The sequence below is a fragment of the Peromyscus eremicus genome, chromosome 2 (genome assembly GCF_949786415.1).
Source record: "Peromyscus eremicus chromosome 2, PerEre_H2_v1, whole genome shotgun sequence".
NCBI lineage: Eukaryota > Metazoa > Chordata > Mammalia > Rodentia > Cricetidae > Peromyscus > Peromyscus eremicus.
In genome coordinates, this window is record NC_081417.1 from 141,809,843 (window position 1) to 141,827,776 (window position 17,934).

At 54.0% G+C, this 17,934-nt stretch overlaps 1 protein-coding gene across 1 annotated transcript; it reads left to right on the forward strand.

Annotated features, from left to right (window-relative positions):
• Positions 1 to 8,448: 8,448 nt before the first annotated feature.
• Positions 8,449 to 17,734, forward strand: Matn1 (matrilin 1). Its single transcript, XM_059256150.1, has 8 exons — positions 8,449 to 8,551; positions 9,841 to 10,187; positions 12,353 to 12,575; positions 14,185 to 14,310; positions 14,734 to 15,147; positions 15,716 to 15,868; positions 17,047 to 17,127; positions 17,685 to 17,734. The coding sequence occupies exons 1-8, from the start codon at positions 8,449 to 8,451 to the stop codon at positions 17,732 to 17,734; spliced, it is 1,497 nt and encodes a 498-aa protein (XP_059112133.1).
• The last annotated feature ends 200 nt before the right edge of the window (positions 17,735 to 17,934 follow it).

Here is a 17,934-nt window from a genome sequence, read left to right on the forward strand (position 1 = left end):
CAGTATCACTCCCTGCCTGAAGCTGTTTCTGACCACAGGTCACTGTGTGAACATCCTCACATCTCCCTGGTCCAGGGGCAACTCTGTTCACAAGGAGAGAGATGGCCTCCAGTCAGGGCCTGTTCTGGAGGCTGGGAACTCACAGGCTAGGGCTGGGAGATGGATCCATAAACTGTGGTCATTACCCAGTGCCATGGGGGAAAGTCCGTGACCTCAGAGTCCTGAGGATGAAGCTTCTTAGGGGCCGTTTCACCAAAGGGAGTGAAGAACAGGTTGTGCTAAGTAAAGGCTGGTCCAGGCCACAGTTGCAGAATGTGCAGGGCCACCACGGTGTGGGGAGGGCTGGGCTCAGTGTTCTACCAGCTGAGAGGAGAGGAGGCAAACATGGCCCCTCACATGGCAGGACCCTTTGCTTGCTCACTTTGGCCAATCTCCTCCTGAAGAGCAACCATGGATGAAGATGGATGTGAAGCTTCAGTGAACTCATTTTACCCAGTGTTCCCAAATGTGGCCCTAATGGTTCTTAGGTCTCACCACAGAGGGAAAAGTCCAGGGAATTTGGGTTTCAGGTATGGCTGGATCCAAGACTGATTGATTCTTTCTCTTTCAGTATCTCCTGCTTTCCCTGCTGGGGCTGCTGAATAGTGAAGGGACTTCAGGAGATGCCAGGGTAGTTTGAGTCGGGAATCTGTCACCAAGAGAGACCAAATGCCTGGCCTGGTGGCATACTTGAAGACCGAGGCAAGAGGATCTCAAGTTATTTACGCCAGCCTGAGCTGCATAGTGATACCCTGTCTCAAAAAACCAAATGCTGGGGGTATAACTCAGTAAGAGAGTGCTTCCCAAGCATGCACAAGGTTCTGGGTTCAATCCCCAGCACCACATAAAAACAAAATCAAAGGCTAAAGACCCTAGCCTTAGAAGCTGTCGGGCTCCCTGGAGATGGAAGATTTCATTGTGTTTTCTATTTGCTTTTTATCAGAATCCCCATGCAACAGATAATGTGTGCCTCGATGTAAAAGGAGCTTCAGAGAGGTCCAGAGACACCAAGGAAGTTTCCTAAGGCCTCACAGCACTCGGGTTAGATGGAGACCTTTTATTTTCAGTCCCAAGTGAGGGTTGTTGGGATGGGCCGGGGCCTCAGCCTGTGTGAGCTTGTGTCTTGTAAAGATCCATGTGAAGACCCCCCTTACCATGACCCCAAGTTTCCCCAGCAAGTAGAGGATGGGGCACGATCAGAGGTCACTTTGAATCCTATCATCACGGGTCCAGTGGGTCAAACTGGATCCCAAAGACCAGGAGGTGTCTGGGTGTACTTCTGCCTCCCCACTCCCTGCTCCCAGTGCTGGCCAGGAGTCCTGGTGCTGAGCTGTGTGGTGGGATTGTGCCCTGTGGTCAGGCAGTGGGGAGGGGGCAGCCTAGGGACAGGAAATAGCTGGGTTTGGGGAAGTCCATGTGGCCAGCCAAGTCAAGCAAGCTGTGGTCGCCTGGGCAGCCTGTGTAGGGGCCTCTCAATGCTCTACTTGAGGCTCAGACAGGGGCTCTTTGATGGGGAATGGGGACCCCCGGGGGCTGCCTGAGTGGGAGGCCAGGAGGAAGCCAGTTGAGAGAGGGGCTGTTGCAGGGCGGGCAAGATGGTAGCTGCTGGAGTGCTCGGGATCATGCCGGGCCATGGAGCAGGAGAGCAGAGGTTTCTTGGAGACTATGACAGTGGTAGACTGATTGCCTGGGTCCTTCCGTGTTCCACCTCCATACGGAGGACGAGACACAGGCAAGCCTTGCCCATGATCCACAGGTGACTTCAGGCTGGTGCCCACTCTACCCTGGACCTCCAGGGTGACTATTGCCCAGCATCTACTACGTAAATCCAGGGGGTGGAGAAGTGTATGTCCTCTGTAGGTATGTGGGTGGAGTGTTAGGTGAGAGTGTCACCCAGGTAGATGGAGATACCATATATTAGTGGAACATAGTACTAGCTGCTGGCCTCCCTGCATACCTCCCGCCTCATCTAGCACTTGGCTTCCAGCTGGGGCCCAAGACCATGTGACATCACATTTGGCTCTTCATCCCACAGAGGCAGTGTACTAGCTGCTGGCATGGCAGGGTATCCATCACATTTTTTGTAGGTCCTGGATGTCAAATAGCTCTGCTATGGCTATGGCCTGTGACAGTAGACTAGCTGTCCCTTTTTGTGGCCTCTGCTTGACTTTGGGGTGACTATGGATTTCATTCAATAGGACTGCTTTTGACAGCAATTCCAATTTGTAATAGAAGTGAGGCTGGCAAGCATAGGGAATAAGCTTGCCACCCGGGACTCCACTTGGTTTGGACTATGCACCTGACCCTCTTCTCAAACATGTACTTGGTAATCTAAGACCACACCTGTTGCACGAGTCCTCTGTGTAGTTTTGGTGCCTGTCCTGGATCTTGCTCTGTAGACCAGGCTGGCCTCGAACTCAGAGAGATCTGCCTGGCTCTGCCTCCCAAGCACTGGGATTAAAGGCGTGCGCCACCACCACCTGGCCTAAATGGTCTTATAATAATAATCCGGAACCAGATATCAGAGTGAAAGCTGAAAGATCAGAGAAACAGAGCAAGTCACAGCCACTACCTCTTACCTCACCAACTCCTCAGCCTGACAGAGCCTGCAAGAATGTGAATCACTGTCTCCTCCTGCCTTATACTCCTTCCTCTGCCCTGCCATATCACTTCCTGTCTCAACCTTCCTAGTGCTGAGATTAAAGGTGTGTGTCCCAAGTGCTGGAATTAAAGGTGTGTGCCATCACTGCCTGGCCTCTATGGCTAACTCTGTGGCTGGCTCTGTCCTCTGATCTTCAGGCAAGCTTTATTTCCTAGATTATAAACAATATATCACCACACATACCTGCATTGAGCTGCACATTCACCCAACTCCAAAAGACAGAATATATTTCCTTCCAAACAGTCATCAATAACTCCCCATTTTATGTCCCAGCGAGATGGCTTAGCGGGTAGAGATGTTTGCCACGGAAGCTGACAACCTGAGTTTGATCCCAGGACCTACATGGTAGAAGGAGAAAACTGACTTCTGAAAGTTGCTCTCTGACCTACACACACACACACACACACACACACACACACACACACACACATACACACACACACACACACATCGCCGCCGCCACCGCCGCCACCACTACCACCAAAAAACACCCACAGAAAAATACTTCCTTTTGTGGATAGTTTCCATCCAAATATGTTCCCAGATATATCTGACACTGGACTGATGCGGACACAACTGGTTTCGGGTGCATGCTCAATAAGACAAACTGCATCCTCTGGTAAAAGACCTTATTTGCCATCTTATACTGAGTGTAATTGGGCATGCATATGATTAAAATCAAATGCACCACGGGGGAGAGACAAGAATGGTGGGAAAATGTTACAGAACCCAAACCCGTCAATCAACATGGAGAATCACTCTTGCTAAGCCCCCTAGCAACCAGCTCATCTTTCCCTTGAAGCCCAGAAAGGGCAGCCCTAACCAATAACCAGGGCCCTTCAGTATTCTCTCACTGGGGCAGCCTGCAGCTCATTTGCAGCAAACCTACCTGTCCTGTCTCTTTGCTCTTGGATAAAGTTTCCTTGCTGCTTTGCAATCGCTGTGAGCCTTTATTTCTGTTCCTTGAAAGATGCCAAGAACCTGGAAACACCCAGTCCAGACACCGACCACAGGTGACAGAACAATTTTAAACATCAGAAGAGCAGGCTGAGAGCTTGGCCTGGTGCTCGCCATGGGCCTTTGGTGACAGCAGAACCTCTGTGGAGTGGGAACCAGCAGCTGGGTAGGTCTCTGCAGCCACAGGCACATGTGCATCCCTGGTTGCCTGCAGGATCCTGGAGGATGTCTGCCTAGGGACAGGCAAGAGTGGCCAGCACCAGGGAGCCACAGCTGGACACCAACGAACACCCAGCCTGTCTGTGGGATAGGGCAGTGGCCACTCCAGGGGCCCAGATGGTCCAGCAGAGCAGTCATCCCCAGCATCCTCTGGTCCACGTGCTACCTCTCCAGCAGGATGGGTTGTGCATCTACTCTTGGATGTCCTGGTCTAGACGACCTTTGGGTTTCTTCAGAGCCCAAGGTGTGAGGTATTACATCACTTAGCTGACCAGGAAGCCTGATTTTTTTTTTTCATTTTTTTTAAGACACAGTCTCACTTGCTTGCCCAGGCTTGTATCAAACTCTGTTCAAGCAAGCCTCTTTTTCCAAGGCCACGACTACACGTGACTGCTAGTGCTTCTGGCCATTTGGATTCTGATCTGAGCGTGACCTGGGCCCCCAGATACCTTTTCACCCAGAAGAATGGATTGGTTATTTTTCCAATTGTTGTGACAAAATACCCTGAAAAAGGCCACATAAGGAGGAGATGGGATGTTTGGCTCATAGCTGGAGGCACGAAGCCGTGGTGGCAGGAGTTCCAGGTGGCTGGTTGTATTGTGTCAGCAGTCAGGAAACAGTGATAAAATGCTAGTTCTCAGCCCCATTTCTCTGTTTTACTCAGTCCTGGACCCCAGCCCATGCGACTGCCCACGTTTAGGGTGAGTCTCGGCACCTCAATTAACCTAATCAAGATAAACCCTCAAGGCACGCTCTGAGCTAACCTAACCTAAAGGATCCCTCACAGGTGTGCCCCGAGGCCTGTCTCCCAGGTGACCCTAGATTCCCCTCACACAGCTGACAATCAATGTTAGTTGTGTCAGAGAGTGGCTGAGCCTGTTGCCACCCCTCATGTGTCCATGCTATACTCTGGGGCACCAGGAAGTCAGGTGACATGTGCTCCTTGTCTGAGACATACGCCCGGTGTCTGGGGACAGAACTTGGACTTAGCAGGCCACCACAATGAGCAGTGGTGGGGCAGGCCATTGCAGGGACAAAGCCTGTGCCAAGCCATGGTGACCCTGGGCGAGCTCGTCACTGCCTCCTCATCTCCGCTGGCCGACACAAGAAGGTATCGAATAAGAAGCATCCACGCAGACCTCACTGCTCTTCCTTCTCAGTCTGTGACAGGAACTTGAAGACCTCAGCTTCACAGAGGGCCAGGGGACATGGAGTCTCTGGAAGTCACCACAGCGGGTATGCAAACGGGACAGGGCATCAAGCCCAGCTCTGTGCAATTCTCAAGTGTTACCTGCTAGTCAGGATCCCTGCAAGCCTGGCCTGCCAGGCCAGGGCACACGGCAAGATGGTTCTGGGTGATATGCAAATGAGGAAGCTAGATTTAATTAGTCTGAATTTATATGAATGGAGTCAACATACAAACCGCGCCTCAAACCAGCTATTTCACGGCTATTATTTTATTAGGAGGAGGGAGTTCTAAACTACGAGTTGGTTTAGAGCTAAAGAGGTTATATATGCTGGGAGGCGGCTCGGTGGGTAAAGTGCTTGACATGCGAGCATGAGGACCTGAGTTCAAATCCCCAGCACCCATATAGAAGTGGGGGCATAGTGGTGTGTGCGTGTAACCCGTAACCCCAGGACTGGGAGTGAGTTGCAGAGACAGGTGGGTTCCCTGCGGCTTGCTGTCCAAGCCAGTCTAGATGGATTGGTGAGCTCCAGGTTCACTGAGAGAGATCCTCATGTCTTAGTCACTGTTCTATTGCTGTGAAGAGACTCCATGACCAAGGCAACTCGTATAAAGAAAACATTTAATTGGGGGCTTGCTTACAGTTTCAGTTTTAGTCCATTATCATGGTGGGGAGCATGACGTCACACAGGCACACAAGATGAAGCAGTTGAGAGTTACAGAGAGGAAGAGAGAGAGAGAGAGAGGGAGAGAGAGAGAAAGAGAGAGAGAAAGAGAGAGAGAGAGAGAGGGGGGGGGGACTGGGGCTTGTTGTAGGCTTTTGAAACTTCAACCCCACACCCCCCCAGGGACACATTTCCTCCAACAAGACCACACCTCCTAATCCTTCTAATCCTTTCAAACAGTTTCACTCCCTCCCTGGTGACTAAGCATTCAAATAGATGAACCTATGGCAGCCATTCTTATTCAAACCACCACACCCAGTCTCAAAATCTAAGGTGGACCGTGATAGAGGAAGGACACCTGATGCTGAATTCGATCTTCCATAACACACACACACACACACACACACACACACACACACACACACACGCACGCACAGATTAGGTAACTCCGAAGGTGGTGGCTCACACCTGTGAGCTCAGCACTTGGAAAGCTGAGGCAGGGGGATTGCTGTGAGTTGGAGGCCATCCTGCACTATAGGGTGAGACTCTGTCTCAGAAAAATTAGAAAGAAGTAATGAAGGTTTGTTTTGGGGTTGAGCAACACAGTCAGTGATGGGCAGTGGGTGCTGCAGAAGGGGCCAGGCTTCCTGGTCTGAGACAGGAGGCAGTTGACTGTTGGAGGAAGTCTTTAGGGCACCGGAGAGGGAGTCCTGAGGCCTGGCTCGGGCAGCGGCAAGCACTCTCTCCCCGAGCCACATGAGGCATCTTAGATTTCTGGGAGGCCGTGGGGGTGTGGAAATGGAGCTCACACAGTTCCTGATTTTTGAGGCCAGGGAAAATGTTTCACATTTTTAAAACACAAATATTTCTTTTTCTGCCCTCAATGTATACGCTGAACTTCCAGGTGCCCCCCGCTGTCGGCCCCATGGTGGAATGTGAAAGTCTCCCTTCTCTGGGCGGCCGCATCGTTCCTGAAAGCCTACCTGTGGCGTATTTTGGGACTCTTGTTCACTAGAGGAGCAGCACAGAGAAGGCGCCTGTGCTGCTCCCGGGGGCACAGACCGGCCATTCAGAAGGGAGCTGAAAGGCCGGCTTCATGCGCCCAGCTGGGCCCAGCAACACGCTCTGTCCCCTGAGCCACAGGATGGTGCTGGCTCAAACTCTCCCTGTGCACCCTGCCAGGAGCCAGAGCATGCACCTCTCAATGAGGCCACCATCACGGCCGCCATTGCTGCCCCTCATGTGCCCTAGATGGGACCCCATTTCTATCTAGGAGGAAGTTAACCAACTTCTTCATTTTCTTGTCACGGTCCCTGGGTCTTGGGGATGGGAAGGGGACTGAGACAGAAAGGATCCCCATGCCGGGGTGGCAAAGACAGCCACACAGCACAGTTTAGGAGAAAGGGTATTTGCTGCAGTTTCTGGGGACTGTGCAGCCTCTCTGGAGAAGAGAGGAGCCCCCCAGCAGTGGAAGGGAGGTGTCAGCCACCCAGAGACCTCTGGGTTTGCAGAGGACTGAGAACTAGGGACAGATGAAACCAAATGGGAGAAGGTAAAGGGGGCGATTTTCTTTAACATAGACACCCGGGGGAAGATGTCTTGACTCTGCCCTTGAACCGGCTGGGTGGCTTCAGGCTAGTCATTGAACCTCTCTGGGCCTCAGCTTTGGCGTATGGAAAGTGGGCTGATAGAGTGCCTGACAGGTGTGTGGGCACACACAGGAGAGTGACAGGTGTGATCACTACCAGTGTGAGGGATGACACCATGGTTGCTGAAGATGTAACTGTGGACTAGGTCAGCTATGCCTGGGCATCTTCTAAACCAGTCTGTACCCTTTCCCGTCCAGAGTGAAGGGCACAGTGCACAGTGAAGTGTAACAGTGGCAATCCCCTGCCTCATCTTCCTCCGCTGTCTTCTCATTGCCTCCTCATGTGATCCCACACACGGCTGGCTTTGTTGTGAGGGTTACTAAAGATAGTTCAGCTAATCCCTCAGCCTCTCCAGCTAGCTCTGCTAGACAGCACTGGCACTGTCCCTACCCCCCAGAAGAGGGATGAGGCACAGACTGGTACAGCAAGCTGCCCGAGGTCACACAGCGGATGATCTGGCTCCTATATCTGCCACTAGCTACTATCCCCCGGCCCGCCCCGCCCCACTGCCTTGCACATGCTAAGCATGCCCATGCTAGTTGCAATTAATCTGGGAGAATTGTGCTGGGGTGGAGTTAGTGAGAAGACAGTGCTGGGCAGTGGCGCTACTCAGCCCAGCGGCCTTTGGAGAGACTTGGCACAGCAGGAGAAGAAGGTGTGTGTATGGAGAGGTGACTAGGAAGCACGTTTAGTGAGGAAACCGGGCTTAGGATTGTGGGTGGGGAGGACTTAGGTGTGGAATGAGGGGACAGTGCTGGGCTAGGGCCTGAGTCCAACACACTCAAGTGTCCCTGGGTGGTAGGTCCAAGTCAGCACTGGCTCTGGCCAAAGCAGCCTCCCCCACCCACCTGAGATTTCCTGAATTCCAGCTGTGGCTTGAGTTGCTTCTGCAGGCAAAGGGGCTCTTGTGGCCAACGGCTCCCACCCTCCCTCTCCAGGCACACACACCTCCATTCAGCCTGGCCCCGCCCCCCGGGTTGGGGCAGGGGTGCTGTCCCCTGCCCAGTGGGTTGATAAGACGGCTCCCTCTGGCCCCTCTGGTGCGCCACTGCTGTCCCTGTTGCCGCAACCATGAAAGTCACCCCTGGCCCAGTCTTTGCACTCTGTAGCCTGCTGCTTCTGCTGCTGCTGCTACAGGTCCCTGATAGCCTTGGCCTCGTCCCTCAGTCCAGAGGTAAGGGGACCATGGATGATGGGGACACTGGATCCGTGACCCTTGACAAATGGCAGGAGACAGAGACAGATGGAGGCCAAGTGGGAATCAGGGTTTGGGGGTGTCGGTGCAGGAAGGGCAGTGGAGATAATGGTGTTAGTGAGGGCTGGAGCAAGTGACCCTTAGGGTTGGTTATACATGCTGCAGGGACCAGGAACCTCCAAAGAGCCAGCCAGAGCCTGGAGCGGTACCAGGCCCAGGGCTCCGTGAGTGCAGATCTGGAGACCAGGTATCTGTTTAGCTTCTACAGCCTTTCTGGGGCTGGGCTCTCAGGGGCTGTGCTCTGGCAGCCCTCAGATGCTCAGTCACTCCAGTACAGATGGGGAACCGAGGCCGTAGGATGAGGACCTGCCTCAGCTTGTGCCGTGAGATAGCCCCAGAACCACTAGGGGTCAGGTCCTGGGATATGGCCAGCTCTGTCTCTGGACCCCAGTTCACCCATTTGGAGGCTGAGCTGGCAGGGGGCAGTTTGTCAGGTGCAGAGAACCCATGGCACATCTTTCATTTTCTGTTTTTTTGTGTCCACAGAGAATGGGCTTGTTTCTGTGTGTTGGGGCAGGGCAGGGCAGGTAGAGGTCACAGAGTCCATCTCAGCTGCAGGACCAGGACATCTGGTCCTCAGCTTCGTCTCCCTCTGCGCAGATGGGAAATGGGATTTAAAAAGTGCTGCCCCTGCCCTGGGGTCACAGAGTAGCTGAGCCAGTGGCTGAACCCAGGCCACCTCCCTCCACCGCTGGCACCTCCCAGTCACTGGTGCTGCCTTGGGGACTAAGAGACATTGTTCCAGGGGGAGCCTTGGGGCCCACCTGGCCAGGGTGACAAGGTGGCGCCAGGAATTCCCTGTCCCGGGAGGAAAGTGACTCCGAATTTGCTGATGACAAGAGGCTGTGCAGATGGGTACCATGTTGGCTCTTAAGTCGTGCCCACCCAGGAGGTCCCTCAGTGTCCTCCTTCCTAACCTTCTGCCAGCAAGTCCCGCTGGCCTCCACACACCTTTGCTTGTTCTTGGAGGATCCTGTGAAGAGGTGCCATTCAGCATGCTGCTCAGATGAGGAAGGCTCAAGAGGGATGTGTGGCTGAGGACCGGAGGGGTCTCCATCTTCCCCCAAACAGGCTGAGGGGCGTGCCTGAGACATACACTGAGCTGAGAAGCTAGCAGGACCACTGAAGCCCACCCTGGACTCCCTGGAGCCTGAGGCCGCTCCTCTGACATCTCCTTCTCTCTGCTTTCGTCTCCCTGCCCCTCCCAGGGCACCTCTGCAGGACACGACCCACGGACCTGGTGTTTGTCGTTGATAGTTCTCGCAGCGTGAGACCCGTGGAGTTTGAGAAGGTGAAGGTGTTCCTGTCTCAGGTCATCGAGTCACTGGACGTGGGACCCAATGCCACGCGGGTGGGCTTGGTCAACTACGCCAGCACTGTCAAGCCTGAGTTCCCACTTCGGGCCCACGGCTCCAAGGCCTCGCTGTTGCAAGCTGTGCGCCGCATCCAGCCACTGTCCACGGGTACCATGACTGGCCTGGCCCTGCAATTCGCCATCACCAAGGCCTTGAGTGATGCTGAGGGTGGACGTACCAGATCTCCTGACATCAGCAAGGTATGGAGCCCTAGATGATGGGAGTAGGAGTCGGGGCTGATGCCATAGAGTTCTCCAGGCCTTTCTGTTCGGAGCATCGTCTGGTGTCTCCCCGTCGGTCAGCTGTTTTAGAGATGGAAGGTTATCACAAGCATCATCCTGTGGAAACGGCAGAGCTAGGGTTGGGATATTCCTTGAAGGAGAGAAAAGCAGGCCAGGTACTTATGCTCTGGAGAAGGCAAGGACTCTGCAGTCTCGCCGTCCCATACTAACACTGCCACTCTGAATGTGCTGTTTTTAAGCACAGTGCCTCAGTTTCCCCACCTATGAAACTGAGTAATGATAACCTCTCTTGCAGCTTGGCTCAGCAAGGTGCCTGGTACCCAGTGTACCCCACACGGCACCAGTGTACTATGCTTGGGAAGGTGAGACAGTCCTCTGGGTTCCCATCACGAAGGGTCCAGGAGTGTGCTGAGCAGTACACAGCTCTCCACCCACATTGCCCTTTCTCTGAGTCTGTCCCCATCCCAGCTCTTGTTGGCCTGAGAAGTCACCATTTCCCTGCCCCGGGCCCTGGCCCAGGGAGTAGCCCCTCCTCACTCCTCTCTGTACCCCACTTACTAGCTCGCTGTAGACCAATGCCTGAAGCTGATGATTCCGTTTCACACACAGGGAAAACAGGGTACAGAATGCTCCAGCAACGTGTCCAAATTCTCAGTGTCAGAAGTGTTCAGTGGCGGACACACAACCCTCACCATCCCCAGCCCCCAGAGAAGTGTCAGCAGATGGCTGCTGGTCTAATCTGTGGTGCTGCTCAAATAATTTAGCATCAAGTACCGGGGCGGGGGCCGATGGCCATACTTATAGGATGGGGTAGCTCCAGGCAATGCTGATGGGGAGAGATGATGACCTGTGCCACTTGCCGCCTGCACATCTCTAGAGTACACTGGTTCCCCCAGATCAGACTAGAGGCCGGAGTGGGCAGGTGCAGACAACACTCCCCCCCGCAGGTCCCAGGGAGGCTGCTGGGGGCAGACACCTGGTGGGACCTTTAGAAGTCTCAAGGTTGGGCAGAGGCTCAGCAACTAAAAACCACAGGGGGCTGGGTGGGGTGTGACAACTCAGAGTCACAGCTAGGTTTCCGCTCCAGGTCCCCGAGGGGAGGAATGTGCAGCATCACTTCCCAGGGGACTATGTGCTGGTTCTAAAATAGTGGTTGACTCTTAGGGGCTACTGCTGGTGAGTCATCTCACTCACCCCGGTCCCATGCCTTTCTGCAGAGGCAGAGACCCCGGGTAAGCAAAGAGGGCTGCAGGGAAGGAGCCCCACTTCTGGCCCAAGCCTGCCCTAACTGCTTTACAGCCAGGCACCAGGACACTGCCAGGCTGGGGCTCCTCTTTCTTGGGTACTGAGCAAAGGCCTGTGGGAGGGGAGCAGTTGGCAGTCTTTGCTTCTCTGTGAAGGGTAGGTGCCATCCTGGGTAGTGAAGGACAAAAGGACATTTCCTTCAGTGGGTTGTTTCTCTGGATTGGGGCGTGTGTGTGTGTGTGTGTGTGTGTGTGTGTGTGTGTGTGTGTGTGTGTGTGTGTGTGTGTGTGTGTGTGTGTGTGTGTGTGTGTGAAAGCAGCCCAGCTACATTCTGGAGGCACCCCATCCTCATTCATGAACCTCGGCTTCCCTCTGGTGGTCATTATGCGGAACTGCATGGGGCTAGTTCCTTGCTTAGGTAATTTCACCCACGCTGATCACGGGGACCTCAGGGAGATCAGAGGCCACAGTCACCAGGGCGTGGTTCTCAGCAGCTGGAGGCCCCAGAAAGCTTGAGTGTGAGGAAGACACCTGGCCCTGTTTGTAGAGTTCCTGTTTACAGAGTCTCAGGAGGTGGGACCCCCGGACCCCAGAGCTTCCTACCTGATGGAGAAGGCTCCAGAGGTTGGAATCAGAAGGGAGACACCTCAGCCCTCATCCCACAGTCAGAAGAAGCCTGCAGCCTCCGTGGCTAGTGGGACCTCTTTCCTGTGTGTGTGTGTGTGTGTGTGTGTGTGTGTGTGTGTGTGTGTGTGTGTGTGTGTGCTGGCTGCTGCCAGCCCTGTGCTCCTGAGCGAATTGCAGTGCTTCTCAGACCCCCGGCTCCTCTGTCTTGAGGGTTTGCTGGAGCCGGTCCTCACATGCCCCACCGCGTGCAGGTTGTCATCGTGGTGACTGATGGGAGACCCCAAGACAGCGTTCGGGACGTGTCTGCGCGCGCTCGGGCCAGCGGCATCGAGCTGTTCGCTATCGGTGTGGGTCGCGTGGACAAGGCCACGCTGCGACAGATCGCCAGCGAGCCGCAGGACGAGCACGTGGATTACGTGGAGAGCTACAATGTCATCGAGAAGCTGGCCAAGAAGTTCCAGGAGGCCTTCTGCGGTGAGCGGCCGGGAGGGGCGGGGCCGACCAGGCCTGGGGGCGGGGCCTGGACCGAGGGGTTGGACTGAAGAAGGGTTAAGAGTCAGCACAGGGGTTGACTAACTCTGGGGACCACAGGACTGGATCGAGCCAGTCTCAGAGCCCGGCCTGGGATGGTGGAGCTGGGGTGAAGGAAGGGTGGAGACAGGGAATAAGCGTGGGAGGGCGGGTCTGGGGGAGAGCATAGTAGACGTGCCGAGTGGGCATTGGGAGGGGCTAGTCCTAGGGGTGGGACTGGGACAGGGTGACAGGCTAGGGAAAGGTGAGACCAGAGAGCCTGGCTGGGTATTGTCAAAGACTCAGCATCAGTATCAGGGGTGAGGCCTCTATGACTTAGGAGTGGAATCCAGAATAGGCTAAGGGTGGGTAATGAACCCAGGCTGGACCAATAATAGAGGGTTCCAGATTCTAAGGTCCCCAGCCTGCAGTTCAGGAGCCTTTTTATAGGATGATCTTGCAGGGACCAAGGTGGGCTTGAACCCATTAGGGGAGCATTTTAAAAGCAAAACAATGCCGGGTGGTGGTGGCGCATGCCTTTAATCCCAGCACTCGGGAGGCAGAGCCAGGCAGATCTCTGTGAGTTCGAGGCCAGCCTGGGCTACAGAGTGAGTTCCAGGACAGGCACCAAAACTACACAGAGAAACCCTGTCTCGAAAAACCAATAAATATACATATATGTGTGTGTGTGTGTGTGTGTGTGTGTGTGTGTGTAATTGGACTAGAGAAACAGCTCACCAGTTAACTCACTACTCTTGCAGAGAACCTGAGTTTGATTCCCAGCACACCATGGCAACTCACAACCACCTGTTTGGTTTGAAAAACCAAAAAAAAAAAAAAAAAAAAAAAAAAAAAACCAAAAAAAAAAAACCCCAAAAAAACCAAACAAACAAACAAACAAAAAAACAAAAAAACTCCAAAACAACAAAACAAAACAACAACAACAACAAAAAACCCCAACCTACCTGGTAGATCTTGGCACCAAAGGTTTCCATGATGCAGGAAGGTGCAGAGGCCTGGGAAGGTTTGGAGTCCTTTGTGGAGGGGAGGTGGGCTTTTGTCTATGGATTTCTTGGGGGATGTGACTGGTCAGAAGGCGCAGAGTTGAACCAGGGATGAGGCTGGGGCCCCCCTTTTCCCTGTGTGTGTAATGGGGCTCAGAGCATTCCTTACCTGACCTAAGTGGGTCATGCAGGGCACAGCACTAGCTCCCAGCATGCAACAGGCTTTTTTATTGTGGGAGTTGTGCGTTGTGCATACTGCTGTGTGAGTTGTAGATACACAGCCACAGCAGTGGACAGAACATCCGAGGGGGCCTGCTCCTGTGGCCTCTGCCATCGCAGGGGCCTTGACTTCTTCTTAGTAGCGTTATCCCCTTCTTGGGGGGATCTTACTCTGGCTGCAGCAATACCACCCTGGGTTGAGAGTGTGGGATCTGGACTCTATCCAGTTTGGGGTGCGTGTGTCTCAGTTCCCTCGAATGTGCCAGGGGCCGGTCTTCAGGAGGATCATTTTGGCTGAGAAGTGCAAGCATTTGTGAGTGTGATATCTGAGCCTCCCCTTGTCCCTCCAGTAGTGTCAGACCTGTGTGCCACAGGGGACCACGATTGTGAGCAGGTGTGCATCAGTTCTCCAGGCTCCTACACCTGTGCCTGCCATGAAGGCTTCACCCTGAACAGTGACGGCAAGACGTGCAACGGTCAGTGGTTGGACCTGGGCAAGCCCTGGGAAGGGAGGTGGGAGAGGGCTTTGGCTGCACCCCAGGAGACCCATCTGAGGCATCGTGCCCTCTGCTTCTGGACCAGTCTACAAAGTAGACAGATGCTTTCTTGAGCCTGTTAACCATGAGAGGTTCTCTCCCGACTTCTGACTCTCTCACCGCACCAGGCATAGATCCTGAGGTGACATCTTGGTGCCACCAGTTTTGAGCTGTCGGATCTACCAGCTGTTTCTGACGCTGTAAAATGGGGCCAGGAACTCTGGCTTTGTAGAGGGAATCTTGAGACACAAGCAGGGGTGACCCTTGAGTCCAGAGCTTGCACACGGTGGAGTGCCCAGCTGCTGACGGGCATGGATGAACATGTCCCCAAGCTGCATCCCCTTGTCCCTGTGCTCTCCTCAGTCTGCAGTGGTGGTGGTGGCTCAGCCACCGACCTGGTCTTCCTCATTGATGGATCCAAGAGTGTGCGTCCTGAGAACTTTGAGCTGGTGAAGAAGTTCATCAATCAGATTGTGGACACCCTGGACGTGTCGGACAGGCTGGCCCAGGTGGGGCTGGTTCAGTACTCAAGCTCTATACGCCAGGAGTTCCCGCTTGGCCGCTTCCACACCAAGAAGGACATCAAGGCGGCTGTGAGGAACATGTCCTACATGGAGAAGGGTACCATGACTGGCGCTGCCCTGAAGTATCTCATAGACAATTCCTTCACTGTGTCCAGCGGGGCAAGGCCTGGAGCCCAGAAGGTGGGCATTGTCTTCACCGACGGCCGGAGCCAGGACTACATTAATGACGCTGCCAGGAAGGCCAAGGACCTTGGTATGTGCTGTCTGCCTGGCTTCTGGACCCCACTGATGGCCAGGGACACCCATAGGCACAGCTCTACTGTAGCTTGCCTCAATGACTTCTGATTAATGTTTTAAACCCAGATCATTTCAAATAGGGAGGTGTTCGTTAGGTCAAGTCTCATACCGATGATAGAACTGAGGCCCTGGAGGACCGAGTGGCTTGTCTTATGGTCCTTTTGTTGCTGAGACTTAACAACTTTCCCAGCAGAATGTTGGTTCCCAAGAATGGGAACTGTTGGAAAACAACTCCACTTTGAGACAGGCTATACCATTTTAATTAAGTGAGGAAAGTAAGAACCACTAGACAGATGTTTTGAGGGCCAGATAGCGCTCGCAGCACAGACGTGAACAGGGGCACACAGCAGAAGCTCAGACAACATAGCAGATTTATTTGTTCTCGGTACAGGCATTGCACCTGCAATTTTAGCAGCTGCCACCAGGAGGTGCCATTGCAAGGCAGTCTAGGCATTCCTCAGGAGGCCTAGTCATCTGCCTGCCCGCCCTGGAGGCCAGCCTTCTGTGTTTGGTTCCTCTGACAGGCTTTAAGATGTTTGCGGTGGGCGTGGGCAATGCTGTGGAGGATGAGCTGAGGGAGATTGCCTCTGAGCCCGTGGCAGACCACTACTTCTACACAGCTGACTTCAAGACCATCAACCAGATCGGCAAGAAGTTGCAGAAGAAAATCTGTGTGGGTAAGTGAGGCCAGGGGCCATTCAAGGGAGAGGCTCTGCGGGGAAATGAGCCACCCTGGATCTGAGTGTGGCGTGGGTAAGGCAGAGTGGCACACGGGTGGCAGCATCAGCAGTGGGCTGGCTAGCTCGCTGCTGGCCGAGACATGGTCATACTGGTCCCCGTCTTTGGCCAGTGCCGTCTCAGTGCTCTGCACATCTGTCCTTTGCCACATTTGGTGGGAAGATCACGGTCCTGTTTTGTAGCCAGGAAAGCTAAGGCCGGAGGGGTGGGGCCGCTGTTGATTGCTGGAGCTAGGACTGAATCTTCCTGCCTCTCTTGATGTCTTGGCCCACGGTCTGATCCTTGCGGTGAGAAGTCTGGGCTCCTGGGCAATGGAGAAAACCTAGCTGGTGATGTTTGCAAGCATGAGGACCTGATTTCTATCCCCAAAACCCACCTAAAAATCAAACAAAACCAAAACAAAACAGCCAGAAGGCTGGAGTGGTTAAGAGCACTGGCTGCTCTTTCCAGTGGACCTGGCTTGGACTCCCAGCACCCACACGGTGGCTCACAACTGTCTGTAACTACAGTTCCAGGGGATCTGATGCCTTCTTCTGGCCTCGGAGGACATCACATGGATGTAGTACATACACATACATGCAGGCAAAGCACCCACATACACAAAGAATACATTAAAAAAGCTGGGTATGGCATGCTTGTAATCCACATCTAAGGAGACAGAGCCAGGCAGGTCCCTGGGACTTGCTGGCTAGCCAGCCTAACCTTTGTGGTGAGCTTCAAACCAGAGTAAGACTTGGTCTCAAAAAATTAGACAGATGGTAATACCTGACATATGTACATGCATGCACATAGGAACACACACACACACACACACACACACACACACACACACACACACACACTCTCCAGATGTCAGACCCAGATGTGCCTTCAGTTAAGATGACTTGATTATCCCCACATAGCAGGTACTCAACCCAGTCCCCTATCAGGGCTCTGAGGACAACTACAGCTCACTCTTCATCACTCTTGGGGGTACCATCTAGGGACCCCGATGTCCTCCTGCTATTCTGGCCCCCCTCACACCCCCAAGTCTCCCATGTGTCAGCCCCAGCAGTGACTGGCCGCTCTCCCTCCCACCACTCAGCAGTGTTCACCCTCCCTCTTCTTTCCGCTGCAGAGGAAGACCCATGTGCTTGTGAGTCCATAGTGAGATTTGAGGCCAAGGTGGAGGATCTGCTGCAGGCGCTGACCAGGAAGCATATCCTTGCTCAGGCTGTGGAGGGCAGGGGTGGGGAGGGCCGGAGAAGCATAGAGGGCCAGGATGCTGGGGGCATGACCACAGACAGTCTGGTTCTAGATAGAGGCTTGGGGCAGCCTCCTCCTGCTAAGGCCTGGATTCTGGCTAGAAAGGTTGGCACCTGCCTGGTAATGGGCCTTGTCAAACTCAGAGGCTCCCGTATGGCAGGGAAACTGAGGCAGAAGCCAAGTTCTAGGGATGGGACACAGAATTCTGGACCTACTCCTCAAATATGGAGCTCATGGGCTCACATCTCAGGTACCTGGTGACATGGTAAACCCCAGCCTTTACTCAGAGGCAGAGCCAGCCCCGACAGCTGGCCAGTCTCAACCAGTGCATGGTAGGAATTCCCCAGGACTAAGCCTGAAAGTCATCACAGCTGAGTACTCCTGGGCTTTGGTGGAGAGGGAGGGAGGGAGAGAAAGTCCTGGATGTAGCTCCTGGGGGAAGCCAGAAGAGGGGTTAGGTCATTACTCCCAGCTCCGACTCCCTGCGCCTGCCCTTAACTCCAAGTCCACTGGAAGCAGTGAGCAAGCGCCTGGCTGTCCTGGAGAACAGAATCATCTAACAGCTCCTGTGGTCTTGCCACCTCCCACCCATCACATGGCTCACAATCCTGGGAATGTCCTCTGTAGCTGGAGTTAGTCTGGCTTTAATGCCTTAGTGAGGTAGCCTGGGGAGAATGGCTGTAGGTCTCCCCAGCCTCTGGTGTCCTGGGGCTGGGAGCAGGAGGGGACACATGCTTGTACCTGCTGGGAGTGCATGACG